This window comes from Balaenoptera physalus (genome assembly GCF_965194825.1).
Source record: "Balaenoptera physalus genome assembly, chromosome: 7".
NCBI lineage: Eukaryota > Metazoa > Chordata > Mammalia > Artiodactyla > Balaenopteridae > Balaenoptera > Balaenoptera physalus.
Genome location: NC_138886.1, coordinates 98,650,756 through 98,671,943, shown reverse-complemented (window position 1 = coordinate 98,671,943; position 21,188 = coordinate 98,650,756). Strand labels below are relative to the sequence as shown.

The 21,188-nt window shown below is 36.2% G+C and overlaps 1 protein-coding gene across 2 annotated transcripts; it reads right to left on the bottom strand.

The window, feature by feature from the left end:
* Positions 1–2,173: 2,173 nt before the first annotated feature.
* LOC309664215 (serine/threonine-protein kinase MRCK alpha-like) lies at positions 2,174–20,458 on the bottom strand. 2 transcript variants are annotated; one of them, XM_082469284.1, is made up of 6 exons: positions 19,686–20,458; positions 17,846–18,062; positions 13,292–13,888; positions 6,320–6,417; positions 5,092–5,176; positions 2,174–3,442 (listed from the first exon to the last, which is right to left on the bottom strand). In XM_082469284.1, the coding sequence occupies exons 1-6, from the start codon at positions 19,701–19,703 to the stop codon at positions 3,312–3,314; spliced, it is 1,146 nt and encodes a 381-aa protein (XP_082325410.1). In that variant the 5' UTR covers positions 19,704–20,458; the 3' UTR covers positions 2,174–3,311. The 2 variants fall into 2 exon arrangements, with proteins under 2 accessions (XP_082325410.1, XP_082325411.1); XM_082469285.1 differs by lacking the exon at positions 5,092–5,176.
* Between the last annotated feature and the right edge of the window lie 730 nt (positions 20,459–21,188).

Here is a 21,188-nt window from a genome sequence, read left to right as displayed (position 1 = left end):
GTATATGTCAATCCCAATCTCCTCGTTTATCCCTCCCCCCCTTACCCCCTGGTAACCATAAGTTTGTTTTCTACAGCTGTGACTCTACTTCTGTTTTGTAGATAAGTTCACTTGTACCCTTTTTTTTAGATTGCACATATAAGCTATATCATATGATATTTGTCTTTCTCACTTCCTTCTTTGATGTGAAGAGTCAAATAAGCTTCTCCCCTTCCTTGCCTGTCCAGAGAAACCTCTGCAAATCCTCCAACCCAGAAATATAGGCATTGCAATGCAGTCAGAAAATCCTAACACCAGCATTATCAAATGCACATAGGAAGTCTCAAGAGTATACAGGTAGTGAGAAAAAAAGAAAAAAGAAAAACCACTTAAACTGGTGGAAGATATCATGTAAATACTTCTTAACTTAATGTCCTTGCCTCAAAGGAATGAGATTCAAATATAAGGAATTTTATTATTATTTCACTTATTATTATTTTTACTTTAAGACATGATTATGAATTTACTATTAAAATAAAACCCCAATTGGCTGTCCCTGTCACAGAAATCTCTCAAAATAAAATACTTTCCAACAGATAAGACATTAAACAGATTTGAATTATTAATGTTAATATTTTTAGTAAAGATGAAACCAGGAATTTTTCATAGAAAAAAATTCAGAAGCAACCAGACTAGTTATTGCATACATAAAAATACCTCGCCATAAAATACATGTCTGGAAACTAGTGCATTTTTCAGTCCTTGGGCATGAGAACAGGCCAGTCTCAGGTGGGGCTGTCTCCAGCACCACTTCTTCTCTAATGGTGGAAAAGGGAAAGAACAGAATATAGTCATTGGAGAAATGTCTATTTAGGTCTTCCACCTATTTTTGGATTGGTTTGTTTGTTTTTTTTGATATTGAGCTTAATGAGCTGCTTATATAATTTTGGAGATTAATCCTTTGTCAGTTGCTTCATTTGCAAATATTTTCTCCCATTCTGAGCATTGTCTTTTTGTCTTGTTTATGGCTTCCTTTGTTGTGCAAAAGCTTTTAAGTTTCATTAGGTCCCATTTGTTTGTTTTGGTTTCCATTACTCTAGGAGGTGGGTCAAAAAGGATCTTGCTGTGATTTATGTCATAGAGTGTTCTGCCTATGTTTTCCTCTAAGAGTTTTATAGTGTCTGGCCTTTCATTTAGGTCTTTAACCCATTTTGAGTTTATTTTTGTGTATGGTGTTAGTGAGTGTTCTAATTTCATTCTTTTACATATAGCTGTCCAGTTTTCCCAGCACCACTTATTGAAGAGGCTGTCTCTTCTCCATTGTATATTCTTGCCTCCTTTGTCAAAGATAAGGTGACTATATGTATGCGAGTTTATCTCTGGTCTTCCCATCCTGTTCCATTTATCTATATTTCTGTTTTTGTGTCAGTACCACACTGTCTTGATTACTGTAGCTTTGTAGTATAGTCTGAAGTCAGGGAGCCTGATTCCTCCAGCTCTGTTTTTCTTTCTCAAAAAGACATACAGATTGTGAACAAACACATGAAAAGATGCTCAGCATCACTAATTATTAGAGAAATGCAAATCAAGACCACAATGAGGTATCACTTCACACCAGTTGGAATGGCCATCATCAAAAAAAATGTACAAACAATAAGTGCTGGAGAAGGTGTGGAGAAAAGGGAACCCTCTGCACTGTTGGTGGGAATGTAAATTGATACAGCCACTATGGAGAACAGTATGGAGGTTCCTTAAAAAACTAAAAATAGAACTACCATATGACCCAGCAATCCCACTTCTGGGCATATACCCTGAGAAAACCATAATTCAAAAAGAGTCATGTACCACAATGTTCACTGCAGCACTCTTTATAGTAGCCAGGACATGGAAACAACCTAAGTGTCCATCAACAGATGAATGGATAAAGAAGATGTGGCACATAGTTACAATGGAATATTACTCAGCCATAGAAAGGAACAAAATTGAGTTATTTGTAATGAGGTGGACAGACTTAGATCTGTCATACAGAGTAAAGTAAGTCAGAAAGAGAAAAACAAATACAGTATGCTAACACACATATATGGAATCTAAAAAAACAGTTTTGAAGAACCTAGGGGCAGGACAGGAATAAAGACGCAGATTTAGAGAACAGACTTGGGGTGGGGGGGAAGCTGGGACGAAGTGAGAGAGTAGCATTGACATATATACACTACCAAATATAAAATGGATGGCTAGTGGGAAGCTGTTGCATAGCACAGGGAAATCTGCTCGATGCTTTGTGGTGACCTAGAGGGGTGGGATAGGGAGGGTGGGAGGGAGACGCAAGAGAGAGGGGATATGGGGATATATGTATACATATAGCTGATTCACTTTGTTGTGCAGCAGAAACTAACACAACATTGTAAAGCAATTAAACTCCAATAAAGATGAAAAAAAAATTTTTTTTAAAGGAAACAGTCAATTTAGGTGAATGCTTCATGAATTCTCATGTTTGAAATCAGAAGATCTTCAGCCTCATTTTCAAAAGTACTACTTTATTAAAAATTATTACTTTAGGTATTAATCAACAGAGATGCTACTGCAATCAACTTTAAAAGACAAAGACAAAATTGTACTGGTGACTTCTTCAAGGGCAAATGATAGGTATATCCAATTACAAATTTGGTGAATGGAGAGAATATTCAGTTATTCTGTGCTTCCCAGATACTTTTAAAAATTAAGTATCTTAAAGTTTTTGGTACAAATCACATGGCATTTAACAGCCACAGACATCAAAGAAGCTCTGTCCTATTATATATTTTTCATATAATTACGGCTCCTTTAAAAGAAACAGCACTGCTCTAGAAAAGTTTTTATTTGTAATCCAAAGAAGATCAGCTTATTTTTCCACTTATTCAGTTATAGAAATTACCACCAAGTAATAGGCAATAAGAGAATGAATGTTCTTTTAAAGTCAAAGGAAGGCATCTCCAGAGTCAGAGAGTAATCAATCCACATGCAGCTCAGTACTATTTATTCCTTCGCAAAATGCCTCAGTGACATACATTATGGTGTGTATATACGTGTGTTCTATATTTGCATTATGTGGAGGCTTATGTACCGAATTTCAGTTATTCCACATTCACAGAGAAATGTTTCCACGTATTATACTTCCATTCATACTCACTACATCAATGTTTTCTTTAAAGCTGCACAGAAAAATAAACATAACACTGCTGCAAACAGATGTCTCCACCTGAGTTTCACAGATTTATTTCTTTTTCTTCCGAATTACATCAAATATCACGTGGTCCTCAAGTGGTCCCTCTGGACCACACGTGAGAGGGTGGTCATCAGAGCCCCTTCAGTAGCATCCCTTTCCCTCTGGGAACCCGGAAGGAATAACGATGCCTGCTGCTGTGGTGTCGGACCATTTGCTTCTGTTGATTATCTGATGTTTCTGGAAATACCAGCTCATCTCCATCTATACGTATTTTAAAACAAAAAAAGCAATGTCATTCTTTAAACTGTTAAGAGGCCTCCCACCCAGTTTCTCATGTTAATTTCACAACTGTTCATTAACTGCACAAATATCACACTGCTCTGATTTTTTAAAGTTAAAAATGGATGAATATGGCAAATTTCTCAAGAATAGAAGCAGAGTATTAATGAACAGAATTTAATGTTCAGTGTAAGCAACACTTAAAAATGAATTTATTGTGACTCTTATCTATGAAATGACATCATTTCACTGGAAGGAGAGGTCAATCATGTTGGTGTCTTTCCACTTCGATTTACCCTCACATTTCTATGCTATGTTTTTCTCCTATCAGATTTTTGTGGCTAAAGGGTATCAAAACGGTCTGTTATGCTTCAGGGGCAAGCATAAAGGGCCAGTCATTCTGTAAATGAAAACAATTACAATAATTGTAACTGAGCAAAGCATTTCTGAGGTCCACTGCTGGAGGAAGAGGTGTTGAGGTGGGGTAAGGAGACCCCACTTCTTCTCTCCTGGAGGTAAAAGTCATTCTCTACTTGCTGCCTCTTCTGATCTTGGGGAAAGATGCACCCCTCTTTAGACTTAAGACTTACTCTGTTTAAGTTCTTAATATCTAGAAGTCAACAAAATGTCACCCAGAAACACTCAAAAGTGTCTTAGACTACAAAAAGAAAATAAGAGAGCTTCTTATAGGTTAAATTGTGTCCCCGCAAAAGATGTTGTCATACTAACCCCCCCCCCAGAGCATGTGAATGTGACCTTACTTGGAATTAAGATCTTTGCAGATCATCAAGTTAAGATGAAATCATTGGGGTGGGCCCTAATCTGATTGTGTCCTTATAAAAAGAGGAAATTTGGACACAGACATGCACAGGGGATATGCCACATGGAGATGAAAGCCGAGATCAGGGGTGATGTATCTAAAAGCCAAGGAACACACAGATTGCCAGCAAGTCACCAGAAGTTAGGAGAGAGGCCGGGAAAAGGATTTCTCTCACAGCCCTCAAAAGGAACCAACCCTGCTGACATCCTGATCTCGGACTTCTGGCCTCTAGGACTGTGAGACAATACATTTCTGTGGTTTAAGCTGTCCAACCCTGTGGCACTTTTTAGCAGCCCCAGCAAAATAATTCTCTGCTACATTAAGTATTCCAGCCTATAAATAAAATAAGAAAGAAAGATAAATGAATCCCTGTGGCTTTTCTCACACTCTAAATCTGCTAGAGTCTAAAATGTAGGTGGGAGAAGTTGGAGCAGGGCGGTGGGGTGGGCCGCGTCTGCTTCCCCCGTGTGCACTGCAGCTTGGAGCACATCTGGACGCAGAGCCTGCTGGGAAGTGAATGAATTTTCACAGTGAGCATTCAAATGGTAGATTAGTGTTTCCAGGTGCTTATGTCCAACCATCAGTCCTGCTTAAAAATAGCTGGAGTGTGCCACAAGTAAATGCTTTTATCTCTACTGCTATGCGAGGATGAAGGAGAACCACTTTGCCGGGAGTGCATCCCAGGACTGTGTGTAAGGGGCACAGGTGTCCAAATCAGACCCTCTCCACTCACTAGCTCTGTGACCTTGGGCAGTCAGTTAGAGACATGGTCTCTTAGAATTACTTCTACTAAGAAGAAGTCATTTCTTACTTGTCTTCTTATTTTTGAAATATATTAATCTAATTGTCTCCAAAAGCAAAATATTTAGGGATCCTTCACTATTCAAGGGTTGAACCTAAAATAATAAAAAAGCAAGATTACCATTTCAATGAATACTTTTTTAAAATTAAGTTATGACTATTTGCTTACATATAAAGAATTAAGAATAAGTATATTCTACTTAAACTCCCCCCTCAGAATAATGTAGTCTCAAAAAAAAAAAAGACCCCCAAAACATCAATTAAAGAAAATAAATGGTGTTACAAACTCATATTGATAAAATTTCAGAAACATGAATATCATAGATTAAAGAAATCTGAACATTACTAACTTAAACAGCAATATATTTAATTTTTATATTAACTTTTAAAACATTATTAGTAACTAAAAAATTATCCTGAGAAGATTCATCTGCCTTGTGAATTCATTTTATCAAACAATAAATGTGACTGGTTCACGTTTAGAATGCTGGAAAAGTGTATTTTAATATTTTATATAGTGGGACCGTCCTTACAAAAGCTTTTCCCATTGCTTATATTGTTTAAAGTGAGGCAAAATCTCACATATAATTGTAAATACTTCCTTCATCCTTTCCTGTATAAACTCCTTTTTGGTGGCTCCTGCTACGTATACTCCGCATATGCCAGAATTTAATCATTCTTAAATCTTCAGTGATCTTTTAACAAAATAGAGGTTTTTACTTCTAAATTTTACGTAAATTTTAAATTATTTGTAGTAAAGATACAAAATTTTTATTTTATTATGAATCTGTGAGAATCTAATTGAGAATCCTAAAAACAGCTTTGGCTACATACTTTTCCTTTTTTTTTTTTTTTTTTTTTTTTGCCAGTAAAATTTTCCTTCACAGTATGCAAAATTATACTAAGTGAAAATTAGTAATAAACACAAGTAACTAAACTGAATGTGGGAAGTAACATCTATAATGTATGATATAAATATTCATATTATATTATCTATATAAATAAATAGTACATTTATTTATATCATGATAATCCTACCTTATATAGTGCAACTAAATATCACAAAATAGCTCTTGTACTAGTAAAAAAATTAACCCATGTGGGTTTTGGTGGTTATTTTCACTCTTAGCTAAGCCTTCAAATCACCAAGTACACATTAGTAAGTCCAGCAAAGGCACAATTGAGTTTCCATTTTCAGTCAGTAATTCATCAGTCACATGATCTCAATGTCAAATCACCTTCTTGAGGGGGATGGTTTGGATCCATTCCATGGAGTTCACATCAATGATATCCACTGCATTTTCACTGTACACTGAGAGATATGGGGCATTGTAACCTGGGAAAAGGAGAGGAGGTGACAGCAAGCATGGGGTTCATGATTCATTTTTTAATTGGAATTTTTATTAGGATAATTATAGATTCACATGCAGTTGTAAGAAAAACACAGAAAGATCTCTTGCATGCTCTGCTCAGTTTTCCCCAATGTAACATTTTGCAAAGCTAGCATACTGACATTGATAGAGCTGACCTATCCATCTCAGGCAGATTTCCCCACTTTTACTAGCACTCATGTGTGTGTCTGTTTGTATGTGTGAAGGTATATACAATTATATCACCTGTGTAGGTTCAGGTGTTCACAGCCACAGTCAAGATACAAAATAACTCCAAGGATCCCTCATCATGCCTTTTTATAATCTCACTCACCTCCTTTCCATCCTCCCCTCCTTCCTTAATCTCTGGGAATCAGTATAATCTGTACTCCATTTCAAAAATTCTGTCATTTCAAAAATGCTATATGAAAGGAATCAATTTCCTCTAAGATCAGGAACAAAACAAGGTTGTCCACTCTCACCACTATTATTCAACATAGTTTTGGAAGTTTTAGCCACAGCAATCAGAGAAGAAAAAGAAATAAAAGGAATCCAAATTTGAAAAGAAGACTTAAAGCTGTCCCTGTTTGCAGATGACATGATACTATACATAAAGAATCCTAAAGATGCCACCAGAAAACTACTAGAGCTAATCAATGAATTTGGTAAAGCAGCAGGATACAAAATTAATGCACAGAAATCTCTTGCATACCTATACACTAATGATGACAAATCTGAAAGAGAAATTACGGAAACACTCCCATTTACCATTGCAACAAAAAGAATAAAATACCTTGGAATAAACCTACCTAAGGAGACAAAAGACCTGTATGCAGAAAACTATAAGACACTGATGAAAGAAATTAAAGATGATACAAACAGATGGAGAGAATTACCATGTACTTGGATTGGAAGAATCAACAGTGTGAAAATAACGATACTACCCAAAGCAATCTACAGATTCAATGCAATCTCTACCAAACTACCAATGGCATTTTTCACAGAACTAGAACAAAAAATTTCACAATTTGTATGGAAACACAAAAGACCCCGAATAGCCAAAGCAATCTTGAGACAGAAAAACAGAGCTGGAGGAATCAGGCTCCCTGACTTCAGACTATACTACAAGGCTACAGTAATCAGGACAGTATGGTACTGGCACAAAAACAGAAATTTAGATCAATGGAACAGGATAGAAAGCCCAGAGATAAACCCACGCACGTATGGTTACCTTATTTTTGATAAAGGAGACAAGAATATACAATGGAGAAAAGATGGCCTCTTCAATAAGTGGTGCTGGGAAAACTGCACAGCTACATGTAAAAGAATGAAATTAGAATACTCCCTAACACCATACACAAAAGTAAACTCAAAATGGATTAAAGACCTAAATGTAAGGCCAGACACTATAAAACTCTTAGAGGAAAACATAGGCGGAACACTCTTTGACATAAATCACAGCAAGATCCTTTTTGACCCATCTACTAGAGAAATGGAAATAAAGACAAAAAAAAACAAATGGGACCTAATGAAACTTAAAAGCTTTTGCACAGCAAAGGAAAACATAAACAAGACGAAAAGACAACACTCAGAATGAGAGAAAATATTTGCAAATGAAGCAACTGACAAAAGATTAATCTCCACAATTTACAAGCAGCTCATGCAGCTCAATATCAAAAAAACCAAACAACCAAATCCAAAAATGGGCAGAAGACCTAAATAGGCATTTCTCCAAAGAAGATATACAAATTGCGAACAAACACATGAAAGGATACTCAACATCACTAATCATCATTAGAGAAATGCAAATCAAAACTTCAGTGAGGTATCACCTCACACCGGTCAGAATGGCCATCATCAAAAAAATCTACAAACAATAAATGCTAGAGAGGGTGTGGAGAAAAGGGTGCCCTGTTGCACTGTTCGTGGAAATGTAAATTGATACAGCCACTATGGAGAACAGTATGGAGGTTCCTTAAAAAACTAAAAACAGAACTACCATATGACCCAGCAATCCCACTACTGGGCATATACCCTGAGAAAACCATAATTCAACAAGAGTCATGTACCACAATGTTCATTGCAGCTCTATTTGCAATAGCCAGGACATGGAAGCAACCTAAGTGTCCATCAACAGATGAATGGATAAAGAAGATGTGGCACATATATACAATGGAATATTACTCAGCCATAAAAAGAAACGGCATTGAGTTTTTTGTATTGAGGTGGATAGACCTAGATCTGTCATACAGAGTGAAGTAAGTCAGAAAGAGAAAAAGAAATACCGTATGCTAACACATATATATGGAATCTAAAAAAAAAAAAAAAAATGGTTCTGAAGAACCTAGGGGCAGGACAGGAATAAAGACACAGAGGTAGAGACTGGACTTGAGGACACGGGGAGGGGGAAGGATAAGCTGAGACGAAGTGAGAGAGTGGCATAGAAATATACACACTACCAAATGTAAAATAGATAGCTAGTGGGAAGCATCCACATAGCACAGGGAGATCAGCTCAGTGCTTTTTGACCTCCTAAAGGGGTGGGATAGGGAGGGTGGAAGGGAGAAGCAAGAGAGAGGAGATATGGGGATATATGTATATGTATAGCTGATTCACTTTGTTATAAAGCAGAAACTAACACACCATTGTAAAGCAATTATACTCCAATAAAGATGTTAAATAAATAAATAAATAAATGGAATCATATGGTATTCATGATTAATTATATCTGCTACGCCCAAATACATTATAAAAACACCTTCAGAGTGGAATCCAAAGAGAATCCCATAATAATATTATAATTATCAAAATCTTTTTTTTGATACACAGGGTTAACATAAATTAAAATGGCACATAAATGATGCACATGGGTCCAATTATATAGTACAACACGTATGTAAAATCTGACAAAAATCTTTCTAACACCTACATCTAACAGCAGCTTTTTTAAGAAATTCCATAACATTTCAAAATCTGTGGCTCCTAAACCAGGTCAACTCCCAAAAAGAATATGGTGTAAGATTAGAAAAGTATATCTGGGGAGTGAAATTAATGAACAAAGCAGAAAGAACTTCCAGCCAGTAACATTTTTGGAACTTTCCACTTTATTAATAATAACCTCTTATGGCTCCTAAATACTCACCTCAACATGAATATGTCTCCCCATTAAAGCAACAGCAATATAATTAACAACACTTCCTACACTCATGTTGTGCCACTCTTTCCTTTTTCCTGTGGCCAACTCTTGAAAGTGTCATTTACGTTTCACATCCTCCACTTCCCAGCCCTACTGACACCCAGTCCATGGCAATCTGACTTGTGTCTTAACCCATCCATTAAAACTGCTCTCACTACAAGTCATTAACTGTCAATTATTCCTAAAACCAACAGACATGTTTCAGTCTCTGTCTTACTTGAAAGCTCAGCGATACTTGCCTCCTACAATTCTCCCTCTCAGTTTCCTTTGTGGGCTTCTTGCCCTCTGACCACCTCTCTAATATTTATGTTTCTTGGTCCTCTGGCCTATGTCCTATTCTCTCTCACTCTGTTTACTCTCGCACTGGAAGTACAAACTCAGCATGTCCAAGGAACCAGGCTGATAATGCCAGAAACTAGTCATTGATTTTAGCTTTACCACAAATGGGATGGCCAGACATTGTGTGCTCTGATGTGTTCAGTGTGACATACAAAACTAGTAAGAAATTACTCTTATTAGAAGCCGTTAATGCTCATTTTCAGTTGTAGGAAATTCAGGACACAGAGGAAGAAGTTAGAAAGCACCACGAGGAAACAGACAGATCTAGATTGTAGAACATCCTACAGGAGAGCAAATCAGTGGTGTGGAAAACCACTCAGGATTAGAAGATATTTAAGAGTTAACCACAACATGCCATGTGTGGACCATTTTTGGATTCTGATTCCAAGAAATACACTGTCAAAAGAGATGTCTTTATGATAATCAGCAATATTTTAATATGGACTATTGGATGGTAAAAAAGAATCATTGGTAATTTCTTCAGAGGTGGTAATAGTTTTATGAGAAAATGACCATATTTTTAGAGATGTATGTTAAGGTGTGTAGAGGTGGAATGAAAATAATGTTTGGGATTTTATTTCAAATACTTCAACGACTCAACAAAAAAGAAAAAAATTAAGTTATCATATTCCTTCCTCCTCTGCCCATCTGAATCTGTCCCACCTTGTGTTTTATTATCTCAGTAATATCAGTGGCATCACTCATTTGCTCAACTAGGAAATCCTGATTCTCTGGTCCCTGAGCTTCCACTTCTAATCAAAGCTTTGTAAAGCAAAGTTTTGTCAATTATATCTCCTCAATATCCCTCAACTTGTCTCCTCTCTATCCCAACTGTCTCTACCGTACATAATTTTAATCCACAATTTCTACAATGACCTCCTAGTTGGTCTCTTGGGCTCCAGTCTGATCTCTCGTTTATCGTTTACCTCACCACTAGAGCCTAGGGATTTTTCTGAAGTGCATCTCTAACCATGTCAGTGCGTCTGTGATCTGGCTCATGAGAACTCCTCCAGTCCCATTTCTCAAACTCTTATCTTGAACTCCATGTCTGAAACAGTGACCTTATTATAGTTCCTCACAAAATGCAGTATCAATGGCCTTTTCCAGTTATGACAGAGTTGTCTGCTATTGGAATTACCCTCCCACCATCAATAATTATAAAATGGACATAAAAATATAAAAATGGACAAGTCATATGAAATAACTGTTTTTAGGCATTAGTTAGTAGACAGCACAGGACTGCCATTCCTAAAAGAAGATAAATATATAAGGTGGGTCCCACATTCCGCTGTTTCTCTGCCTAACGGAAATCTCCAAAACTGCTATGTAGGAAAATGGAACCCAAGCAGAGAGTTGAAGTTTTGCCAGGCAGAAGAAACAGATTCTAATGTGTCTGGAATTTGCAAGGCAGAGTACACAGAGGAAAGAGCCACAAAGAAAGGTGTCCCAGAAATCTGCACAGCTGTTCCCTCGAAGTTCCTGGCCAAATCCAAAACTGCACACAGACAGAGCAAGATTCCACAAGACTCACGCAGAGCATTGAGAGTGAACAGAAATTTCATAGGTAGTACAGTGCTGGAAAGACATGAGATTTCTGAACCAGACAGAGTAGAGAGACGTTGGTGAAAACCCTAGGCATTCAGTTGAGACCCAGAAAGGCCATTCTTTGGGCATGAGGACTAGAAGAAAAGCCAAAATAGGCCCGCCCTAACAAAGTCTAATTCCAAGCCTCAGCAAAACTAAAGTGATCCATCAGTAGGTTAATTGTCTGTCAGAACAAAGCACACAACACTCTCTAGAGAAATACATAATATAACCCAGAGTCCCTGTATCATAGCATTCATAATGTCCAGCAAAGATAAAAAAATAATAAGACTTGTAAAAAAGCAGGAAAATAACAGCTTTAATCAAAAAAAAAAAAAAATTCAGTAGAAGCAGACCCATAGAGGCCATATGTTGGAATAATTATAAATAATTGTATAAATAGTTTAAGACTGTGAAAAAATATAAACAAATTGGCAGAGAGGAGAAATCCAGCAAAGAAATGGAAATTTCAAAAAAATACTTGAAATTATAGAACAGAGGAATATAATACCTGAAATGCTTAAAAATCCCTGGACAAACCAGGGGTAAAAGATCGGTGAAACTGAAGATACAATCAATATAAATTATCTAAACTGAAGTAGAGAAGGAAAAAAAGATTTTTAAAAAACAGAGCCTCAACGATTTGTGGAACAAAGTCAAGAGGTCTAATATACATGTAATTGGATCTCCAGAAAAGAGAAAATAGGTTAAAAAAAATTTTAGAAAATATAATGCCTAAAAATTTTCCAAAATTAATGAAAGATATCAATCTTCAGATCCAAAAAGTCCTGAAAATCCCCAGCAGAATATATACAAAGAAAATCACATGTAAGCACATCACAGTCAAATTGCTGAAAACCAAAGATAATGAGAAAATCTTAATGTCTGCCAAATAGAAAAGACAGAGGGAACAACAATAAAAATGGTTGATTTCTCACTGGAAACAATGGATACCAGAAGAAAATAGAATGACATTTTTTAAGTGCTGAAAGAAAAAAACGCTTCTCGCTTTTTTAGCTGGCCTTTCCAGACTCACCAGTTTAGATTGTGTCCCTCGTACGTGCTCCTGTAGAATACTGTACTCCCCTATCACAGCACTTGCTTAATTATTGATCTCATATCATGATTATAATCTCAATAAAGATACAGACTATTTCACCATGTTTAATATTGTGCCCTTAACTTTTAGCATAGTAAGTTCATATTAAGTGCTCAATTACTATTCTCTAAGTGAATAAAAAATGCTATATTAAATTTATAAAATGATGGCCTGCATCAATGAAATATCAAATAGGCTAAAATTATTTAGGAACATTCTATGTAGACTTTACATAAGCTAAATCTAAAAGGCAAAAAGTAATCTACTTAGTAACTATTTCTTATGGTTAATTAATGCTTATGTGGTTTTCAGTGACCATGAAGATATCTACTTAGGAGCTTACAAAAAGCAACAACCTGGATTAAGAATATATTCAAGGTAAATTATCCTATGAATATAGTATAAATTAAAGGCTAAGTTATTTCACATGTATGACTTAGATATAACTTCTTTAGAGCTATTCTACTTAAAAAGACATAGACAACTTAGGAAAATTCTTCAGTGATGTAGTTTTCAAAAATAAAACCGTCATTAACAATATTTAGTCATATGATATAGAATTGTAATAACAAGGTTGGAAATGTACAGAGAGACAAGGAAATAAATTGTAAGATAGCCTTACAGCAATAACTTGGAGTTGCTGGCCACATCAGTTCAGCTGGCCTAGATCTGAGGCCCCTGCTGTCAGTGTAAATTCCAATGCTCTTAAAACATAACAGATACTCAATACTAGAGATCTCAATTGCACAGAGAGCATCCACTGGTTGATGTGCAATAAATGACAGTGTAGGGTCATGGGAGTGCAGCATCCTGTATGGAATTCCTTCTCTCCTCAAGGGGTATCTCAGGAATCCTGATTGGAACCCTACACAGAGCTGTTCGCTGAAGATGCCCATCCACTGGACATTGGTTGGGATTTGGAGCTCTTTAAATTTTCTGTGAGAAATTTTCTTGCTCTGAAACAGCTTGTAACAGAAGATTTGGCTTTTCCTAGCCACACAGAGGCATGTATGGGCCCCTTGGCACACTGTTCCAGAAGTCACGGTCTGGCACCCTTTGGTTTCTGCCAGCTTGTGAATATCAGTCTTTCGTCCATCCAAAGCTGACATGGGAAACAGCTGCACATGGTGACTTCGTCCTGAGATCACTGCAACCATCTGGCCATGGGGGATAAGCTCAATCTGGTGAATCTTCTTCATGTAGCCAATGCGAATAATTTCTACACAAATAAGCATATTTGTAAGTCATTTTAAAATTCATAATAACTTCTGTTTACTTATTTCAACTGTTCTCCAAATTTTACTCATAAGCAATTAAGAAATTTTTCCCAATAAAAATGATCTGATAAATCTTCTTAGTGTCATTAACTTGAGTAATTTCTCTACAAATAAAACAGCAAGTCACCTTCAAATAGCAATGTTTCCTTATTTTTTTATTTTCTTTACTGAGGTATATTTGACATATAACATTATACTAGCTTCAGATGTACAACATAATGATTCAATATTTGTGTGTATTGAGAAATTGTCACCACAATAAATCTAGTTAACATCCAACACTGTAGATAATTACAATTTTTTCTTGTAATAAAAATTTTTAAGATCTATTCTCTTAGCAACTTTCAAATACACAATATAGTATTATTAACTATGATCATGTTTCTGTACATGACATACCAAGGACTTATTTATTTTATGGTTGGAAGTTTATACCTTTAAAACCCCTTCACCCATTTTGCCCATTACCCCCACCTCTGGCAACCACAGATTGTTTTCTGTATCTATGAACGTGTTTGTTTAGATTCCACATATAAGTGAGATCATATGGTATTTGTCTTTCTCTCTCTGACTTCTTTCACTTAGAGTAACAACCTCAAAGTCCATTCATGTTGTTGTAAATGGGAAGATTTCTTTCTTTTTTATGGCTGAATTATATATATATATATATATATAGATATATAGATATATATCTATATATATATATATATATCTCACATCCTTACCCATTCATCCATTGGTAGACACTTAGGTTGTTTCAATATCTTGACTATTACAAATAATGCTGCAAGGAACATGGAGGTGCGATATCTTTTCAAGATAGTGTTTTTGTTTTATTCGAATAAATATCCATAAGTGGAATTGCTGGATCATATGGTAGCTCTATTTTTAATTTCTGAGGAACTTCAATACTGTTTTCCATGTGGCCGCAACAATATACATTCCCATCAACAGTGAACAAGCATTCTCTTTTCTCCACATCCTCACCAACACATTATTTCTTGGCTTTTTAATAATAGCTATTCTAACAGGTATGAGGTGATATCTTATTGTGGCTTTGATTTGCATTCCCCTAGTGATCTTGAGCACCTTTCATGTATCTGTTGGCTATCTGTATGTCTTCTTTGGGAAAATATCTATTCAGATCCTCTGTCCATCTTTTAATCAGATTGCTTAGGTTTTTTGCTATTGAGTTTTATGAGTTTTTATATATTTTGGATATTAACCCCTTATCAGCTATGATTTGCAAATATTTTTTCCCATTCGATAGGTTGCCTTTTCCTTTTGTTGATGGTTTCCTTTGCTGTGCAGAAGAATGTTTTCCTATTTTAAAATTCTTTCCGATTTTTACTCCAATGGATTTAAATCAGGTTCTAATAAAATCACAGACATTAACTCAAAGGGTAGGTTTGAGAAGGACCAAAAAGGGATAGGAAGAGGATAAGAGATCAAAAATTATATAGGTTAAAAAAAAAAAAAGATAATTATTCCATAGATAACATAATTACCTTAAACATAAAATTAGCATAATAAAGCACTAAACTCAGTCCTGAGATTCCAGACAGCAAGGCGAACACCCTCAATGTCTGACAAGTGGAAATATACTGCTTTTTCTTTTTTTTTTTTGGCCTTGCCATGCAGCTTGCAGGATCTAGATCTGAACAGGGATCAAATCCAGGGCCCTGGCAATGAAAGTGCCGAGTCCTAACCACTGGACCACCAGGGAATTCCCAATATACTGCTTCTTTAGGGAAAAAAACTGTCCTTTTTTTTCTGGCACTAAATTGATTCCTTTATTACACAAATATTTGTTGATTGACTACTATGTGCCAGGCACTGTTTAAGTGCATAGGATACAGTGCTGAACAAAAAGAGACAAGTCCCTGCTCTTATGCTGGCACCTGGTGGACCTTTCATGGGTCTCCTCACCAGGACTGAGTCACCCACACAGCATGGGAAGCCTTCAATGGAGAATAGCTAATGCCCTTCAAATGCAGGTTCTCCTTTAACTAACTTATCATTAGAGTGCAAGACATTCAAGAGAACATCTATATTACAATGACTCCTCTTCATTTCATCTACTCCCCCATTTCTCCCTCAAACAACCATGAGAGCCAAACAAAAACAAACAAAACAGAAACAGAGAACTCTGCGGTCTTATCTGGGAAGTATTCACTTTATGTTGTTACTCTTTGTGGTGTCAATGTACTAGTGGGGGAGGGGGATTCAAGCAGAAGTGTTTCCTTTCATGCACCAACTTGAAGATGGTAAACTAAGTTCTTACAGTGCACTTATTAGATAAAATCACTTGTGAAGATAGTTGGACACACTACTATATATAAAATAGATAACCAAGAAGGACCTACTGTATAGCACAGGGAGCTCTACTCAATCTTCTGTAATAACCTATATGGGTAAAGAATCTGAAAAAGAATGAGTACATGTATATGTATAACTGAATCACTTTGCTGTACACCTGAAACTAACACAACATTGTAAATCAACTATACTCCAATAAAATTTTTTTTAAAAAGATATTTGGACTCTGGAAGATTATGGATCTCTGAAAGTAGAAAAGTCATCAGTTGACTTGAAAACACATCGAACCAGATGTGGAAAATTTCTTTTACAGAAAAGAAGAGAAGAACCTGATATTATTACTATTAGAGTTTAAAGTTATTCCAGAACAGTAAATACTCTCCTTACCATCTATGGTAATGTGGACAACAAATAACCCTTCTTCATTTCCCAGAGCGATTCTTTTGTGATCTATATTTGACACATAAATTAAAATATCAAGTATTTTGGGGGGTAAACATTAAGTGAAGCTAATAAGATAAACTGGACAAGTTTATCAATGTTGAAAAAGTTTAGAAGTCAAATTAAGTATATATTTAGCAATACTACAGTGAAAAGAAACATAAAAATAAATAATTGGCACTAGGATTTTTCTTTCACATTACAGAAATAAGCATAATAAAACATTACTTTTCTCAGCAGAAAGATCATTTTACAAAGTAATCTTTATGAATACTTAGAGAAAGTATAATATTCAAGTAATGATAAACTGTCAAATTTGCTATAAATAAGTGATGTTTCATGAATGAAAAAATTTTATAAAATAATTTGGTGACCTTGGCCTGAGCTAAAACAGCATAGGGAGGTATGTCACAACAGAGTAAGAACTAAAAAAGTGCAAAGATAGCACATTACGTGAAGGCTTTGAATACAAAGCACAGATATTACATATATAAGCTCATTTAATCCTCTCCAGAACTGAAAAACTGGAATTATCTGCATTTAACACATGAAGTTTAGTAACTAGCTCCGTGACCCCCAGGAGGAAATAGCTAAGTGGCTCTATTGTCACCAGTATCTAATGCAGAAGAAATGCTGTTTAAGAAATGCAAGTATTCTTGTCTATTGATAAAACTTTCAGTATTGATCTTAGCATTTCATTCATTGATTCACTTGATTTTCACTTATTTATTGAGTATTGGGCATTGGGATTTGAAAGACAGTCTCTGCCCTTAAGGTAGGTAGTTCACAGTTACACACAAGGTCACACCCCTTATGTGTTTGGGGCCAGATGTGTTTGGGAGCTCATAATTTTTCAGACTTGAAAAGGTAGATTGAAAAGATTTGAAAGGTAGATTAAAGAAACACCTTTCTAGGCAGGGCCTGGGAAGCCATCATATAATCAAGTATACTTTTGCAGAGAATCTGATGAGTAGCTGTGGGATAGAAGTGGAAAGACAACCCTCCACCTCCGGGTAAGCCTCATTCACTCAGGTTTTGCTGACAAATGAATTGTGGATAAAGTTAAGGTTTTCAGATTTCAACATTGGGACTGTGGTGAAAGGTAGGAACCTAGCGGGATAAATGTTGTAAATCCATACCTATGATTGCAGCTGTCTGGGTGGTTTTGATCAGGGGTAGATTGTTGTCATAAGCCTCTTTCAGAACATAGACTGAGCGGTCTCTGGAATGACTTTTTCTCAATATTTTGTGCAATTCACTCAGCACGCTCACCCACTCACTCTTCTCATTCTCGCTATCTGCTAAGATTGGGATTGAATATCTATTACTAGGTGCTGAGAGCTGGGAAGCTGTGACCTAGAATGATTTAAGGAATATCTAGGTTATAAGAACGCAAACATTCTTTATGCCAGCCTGTCTAGCATTTTTCATAAAACTCACCATTGTTGAACGAAATGTTAAATAACATTACCCTCTTCCTCGTAGTAAAATAGATGACGTGAGTATCAGAAGCAGGCCAAAAGCAAAGTGTCAGAATCACTTCTATTTTGATCCTCATAAAACCACCGGTGTTCTCTGACTACCTAAAATCTTGTACTTCATCAAATGAAAATAGCTACCATTTATTGAATGCTGACTCTGTACCAGGAACTGCTCTAAGAAATTGACATGTGTTAATTGATTAAATCCTCACAGAAACCTCAGTGCTAGTTACTGCTATTCTCTCCATTTTATCAGTGAGAGGACAGGAGCACAGCAGGGTAGAATGCAGGCAGTCTGATGCCAGAACCTCCACTCTGAGTCTCTCTATTGCTTTAATTCTAACACACAGCTTTGCATCTTTAGATTATCTCTGAAACGGCAATGTGTTTTACAGTGGCAATCATCATAATCAATTGTGATATTACGGAATGTTCAGGAGTTTTTTGTTGTTAAGTTAGAAATATTCAAAAACACATGTTTTCCTGGTTGCTACATGCCTATAACTTACATTATACTAGTAAATGGCAAATCAGATTTAAACTTTAAGGTATATAATTAAGCTAGCAGAACTCTAATATATAAAACTTTCTTTTGTGAGCATGAAGTTAGCAACAATGACATCATAAATTCCCACTGTAAGTCAGTTCCAAATGGCCAGGTCTTTGTAGTCTCTTGGTGGTTGGGTACAGTCTAAATAGATGTCTATCTTTGCACTAAGGAACTAAGAATACTCCTGTCTGGCCTTTGTTAAACCAAGATTCCTAGGTTGACTGTAACCATATGGGTCTCGAGGGGATAACAGTCCTTTGCTTTCTCTGTCACTTTATTTAATCCATTCCAGAATCACTTTTATTTTTTACATGAATTTTAAAGAGCAGAGTGTCTATTTTTTAGAGTTTGCAAAACAACATCTTTCCCCAATTTTTCCATTTTGTACTCTTGGTTTGAATCTGAATTATGACTTCAAAATGTTGCCTCAGAGGAGACTTATTGTACAAAGTACCTCTAGTTTTAGAAGTTGCACATTCATGCTACTGTAGGTCCATGAATCGACGACCTTCCTCTATGTCTGATCCGGAAGTATATGGTCTCTCTTCCTCTGTTACTGTTTTTTCCTTCTTCTTTCACACCCCCCACCCCAGTACCATTCTGCTTTGTAAGCTTCCCCTGTTTTCAGCTATGAATTAGATCTGTCCTGTTACCTTAGTGTGGAATGAATGGACACCCTCAGGAACATTTGTATCTTAAGTCTCAGATTTAACTGTAGAATGAAAGATGTGACACCTGCAAAAAAGCTATTTATAGTATTTTTGAATAAGAATAAAGGGCTAAACTTCTTGTGGCAAGTGGGAGAGGGAGGGAAACTATCCCACAGCACTTCTAAAATCTCAACCTCCAGGTACCTTCAGTAACCCAAGGAGCCCTGACCCCTAGGAACAGGCAGAAAAGGGATGAAACAAAACATACAAGGGATCCAATGACAGTATGCAAGCTTACCTTAAACATACGAGGCATTTCCTTTCTCCTTGCAGGAATAAAATCAGAGGGCCAGACTGAACTAACAGAAAACGCTCCATCCCTGAAGGAAAAACAAGACACTGGGAGTGAGTAGAATCACCGGAAAGTGAGTAAAACAATACATAAACATAATCCTCAATTTTAATTTCCCTGATTTTTAACATTCTTTTTTGTAGTAACTGACAGTGGTCAAAATATTGTATCAGCAGTACCCGGTCTGTCGCATATTATCAGAAAACGCAAGTTAACTCTGGGCTGTCCCTGACTCACCATTCACAGGGAACTAGGAAGGAGCACCTGTCTGACTCCAAAGCCATGGTCCCTAGAATATGGGCCATGTGCCCTCAGATCAGCTCATTTGTATATTTTGTAAATGTTACCAAGATAGACTTGACATATAATAAACTGCACGTTTTTAAAGTGAACAATTAGGTAAGTTTTGATCTATGTATACACCTGTGAAACCATCACCACATTGTAGGTAATGAACATGTCCATCACCCCCAAAAGTTTCCTTGTACAGCTTTGTAACCCCTACCCCCCATCCTTAGCACTCTTCCCTCCTCCCCCACTGATCTGCTTCCTGTCACTCTAGATTAATTTGCATTTTCTAACATTTTATAGAAATGAAATATACAATATGTGGTCTTTTTGTCTGGCTTTTTCTCAGCATAACAATTTTGTGATGCATTCATGTTGCCACATGGATGAACACTTCATTTCTATGTATTGTTGAGTAATATTTCATTGTATGGATATGTCACAACATATCTGTTCACCCATTAATGGGCATTCGGGTTGTTTCAAGTTTGGGACTATTTTAAATGAAGCTGCTATGAATGTTCATGTATGTCTTTATGGACATATGCTTTCTCTGGTAGAAATACCTAGGAGGAGAATGACTAGATCATATATTAGGTGTGTGTTTAGCTTTTCATGAAACTGCCAAACTCTTTTTAACAGTGGTTATATGATTTACAAAGCAATATATGAGAGATCTAGGTCCTCCACATCCTCCCAATACTTGAAATAATCTTTTTTAATTTTAGTCTTTCTTATGATGTGAAGTGGTACCTCATGGTTATTTTATTTGAATTTACCTAATAATTAATGGTGTTGAGCATGTAAGTATCTGTTATGTGCTTATTTGACATATGTATCTTCTCTATTGAAGTATCTTTTCAAATCCCTTGCACATTTTTTTTAAATTGGGCTATTTTCTTATTATTGGGGTGGCCAAAAATTGCCTTTGGTTTTTAAATAAAAATAAAAGACACATTTTTCATTTTCACCAAGAACTTTATTGTACAATGTATTCACCCTTTTTTTCCACTACCTTCTGCCATTTTTCAGGCAACTCCATAATTCCATCTTCCCAAAACTTTTTATCTTTTTGAGCAAAGAACTGTTCCAGGTGCCTTTTACAGTCTTCCAGGGAATTGAACTTTTTTCCATTAAGAGAATTTTGTAAAGACCGAAATA

Bases quoted from the DNA above. Each gene is read 5' to 3' on its own strand.
- LOC309664215 (XM_082469284.1), bottom strand. The intron at 13,889-17,845 runs GTATGGATTTAC...TTATTTGTGTAG, and splicing joins CCAGACAGCTGCAATCATAG to AAATTATTCGCATTGGCTAC. The intron at 6,418-13,291 runs GTAAGGCTATCT...TCCTTTTCCCAG, and splicing joins AGCAACTCCAAGTTATTGCT to GTTACAATGCCCCATATCTC.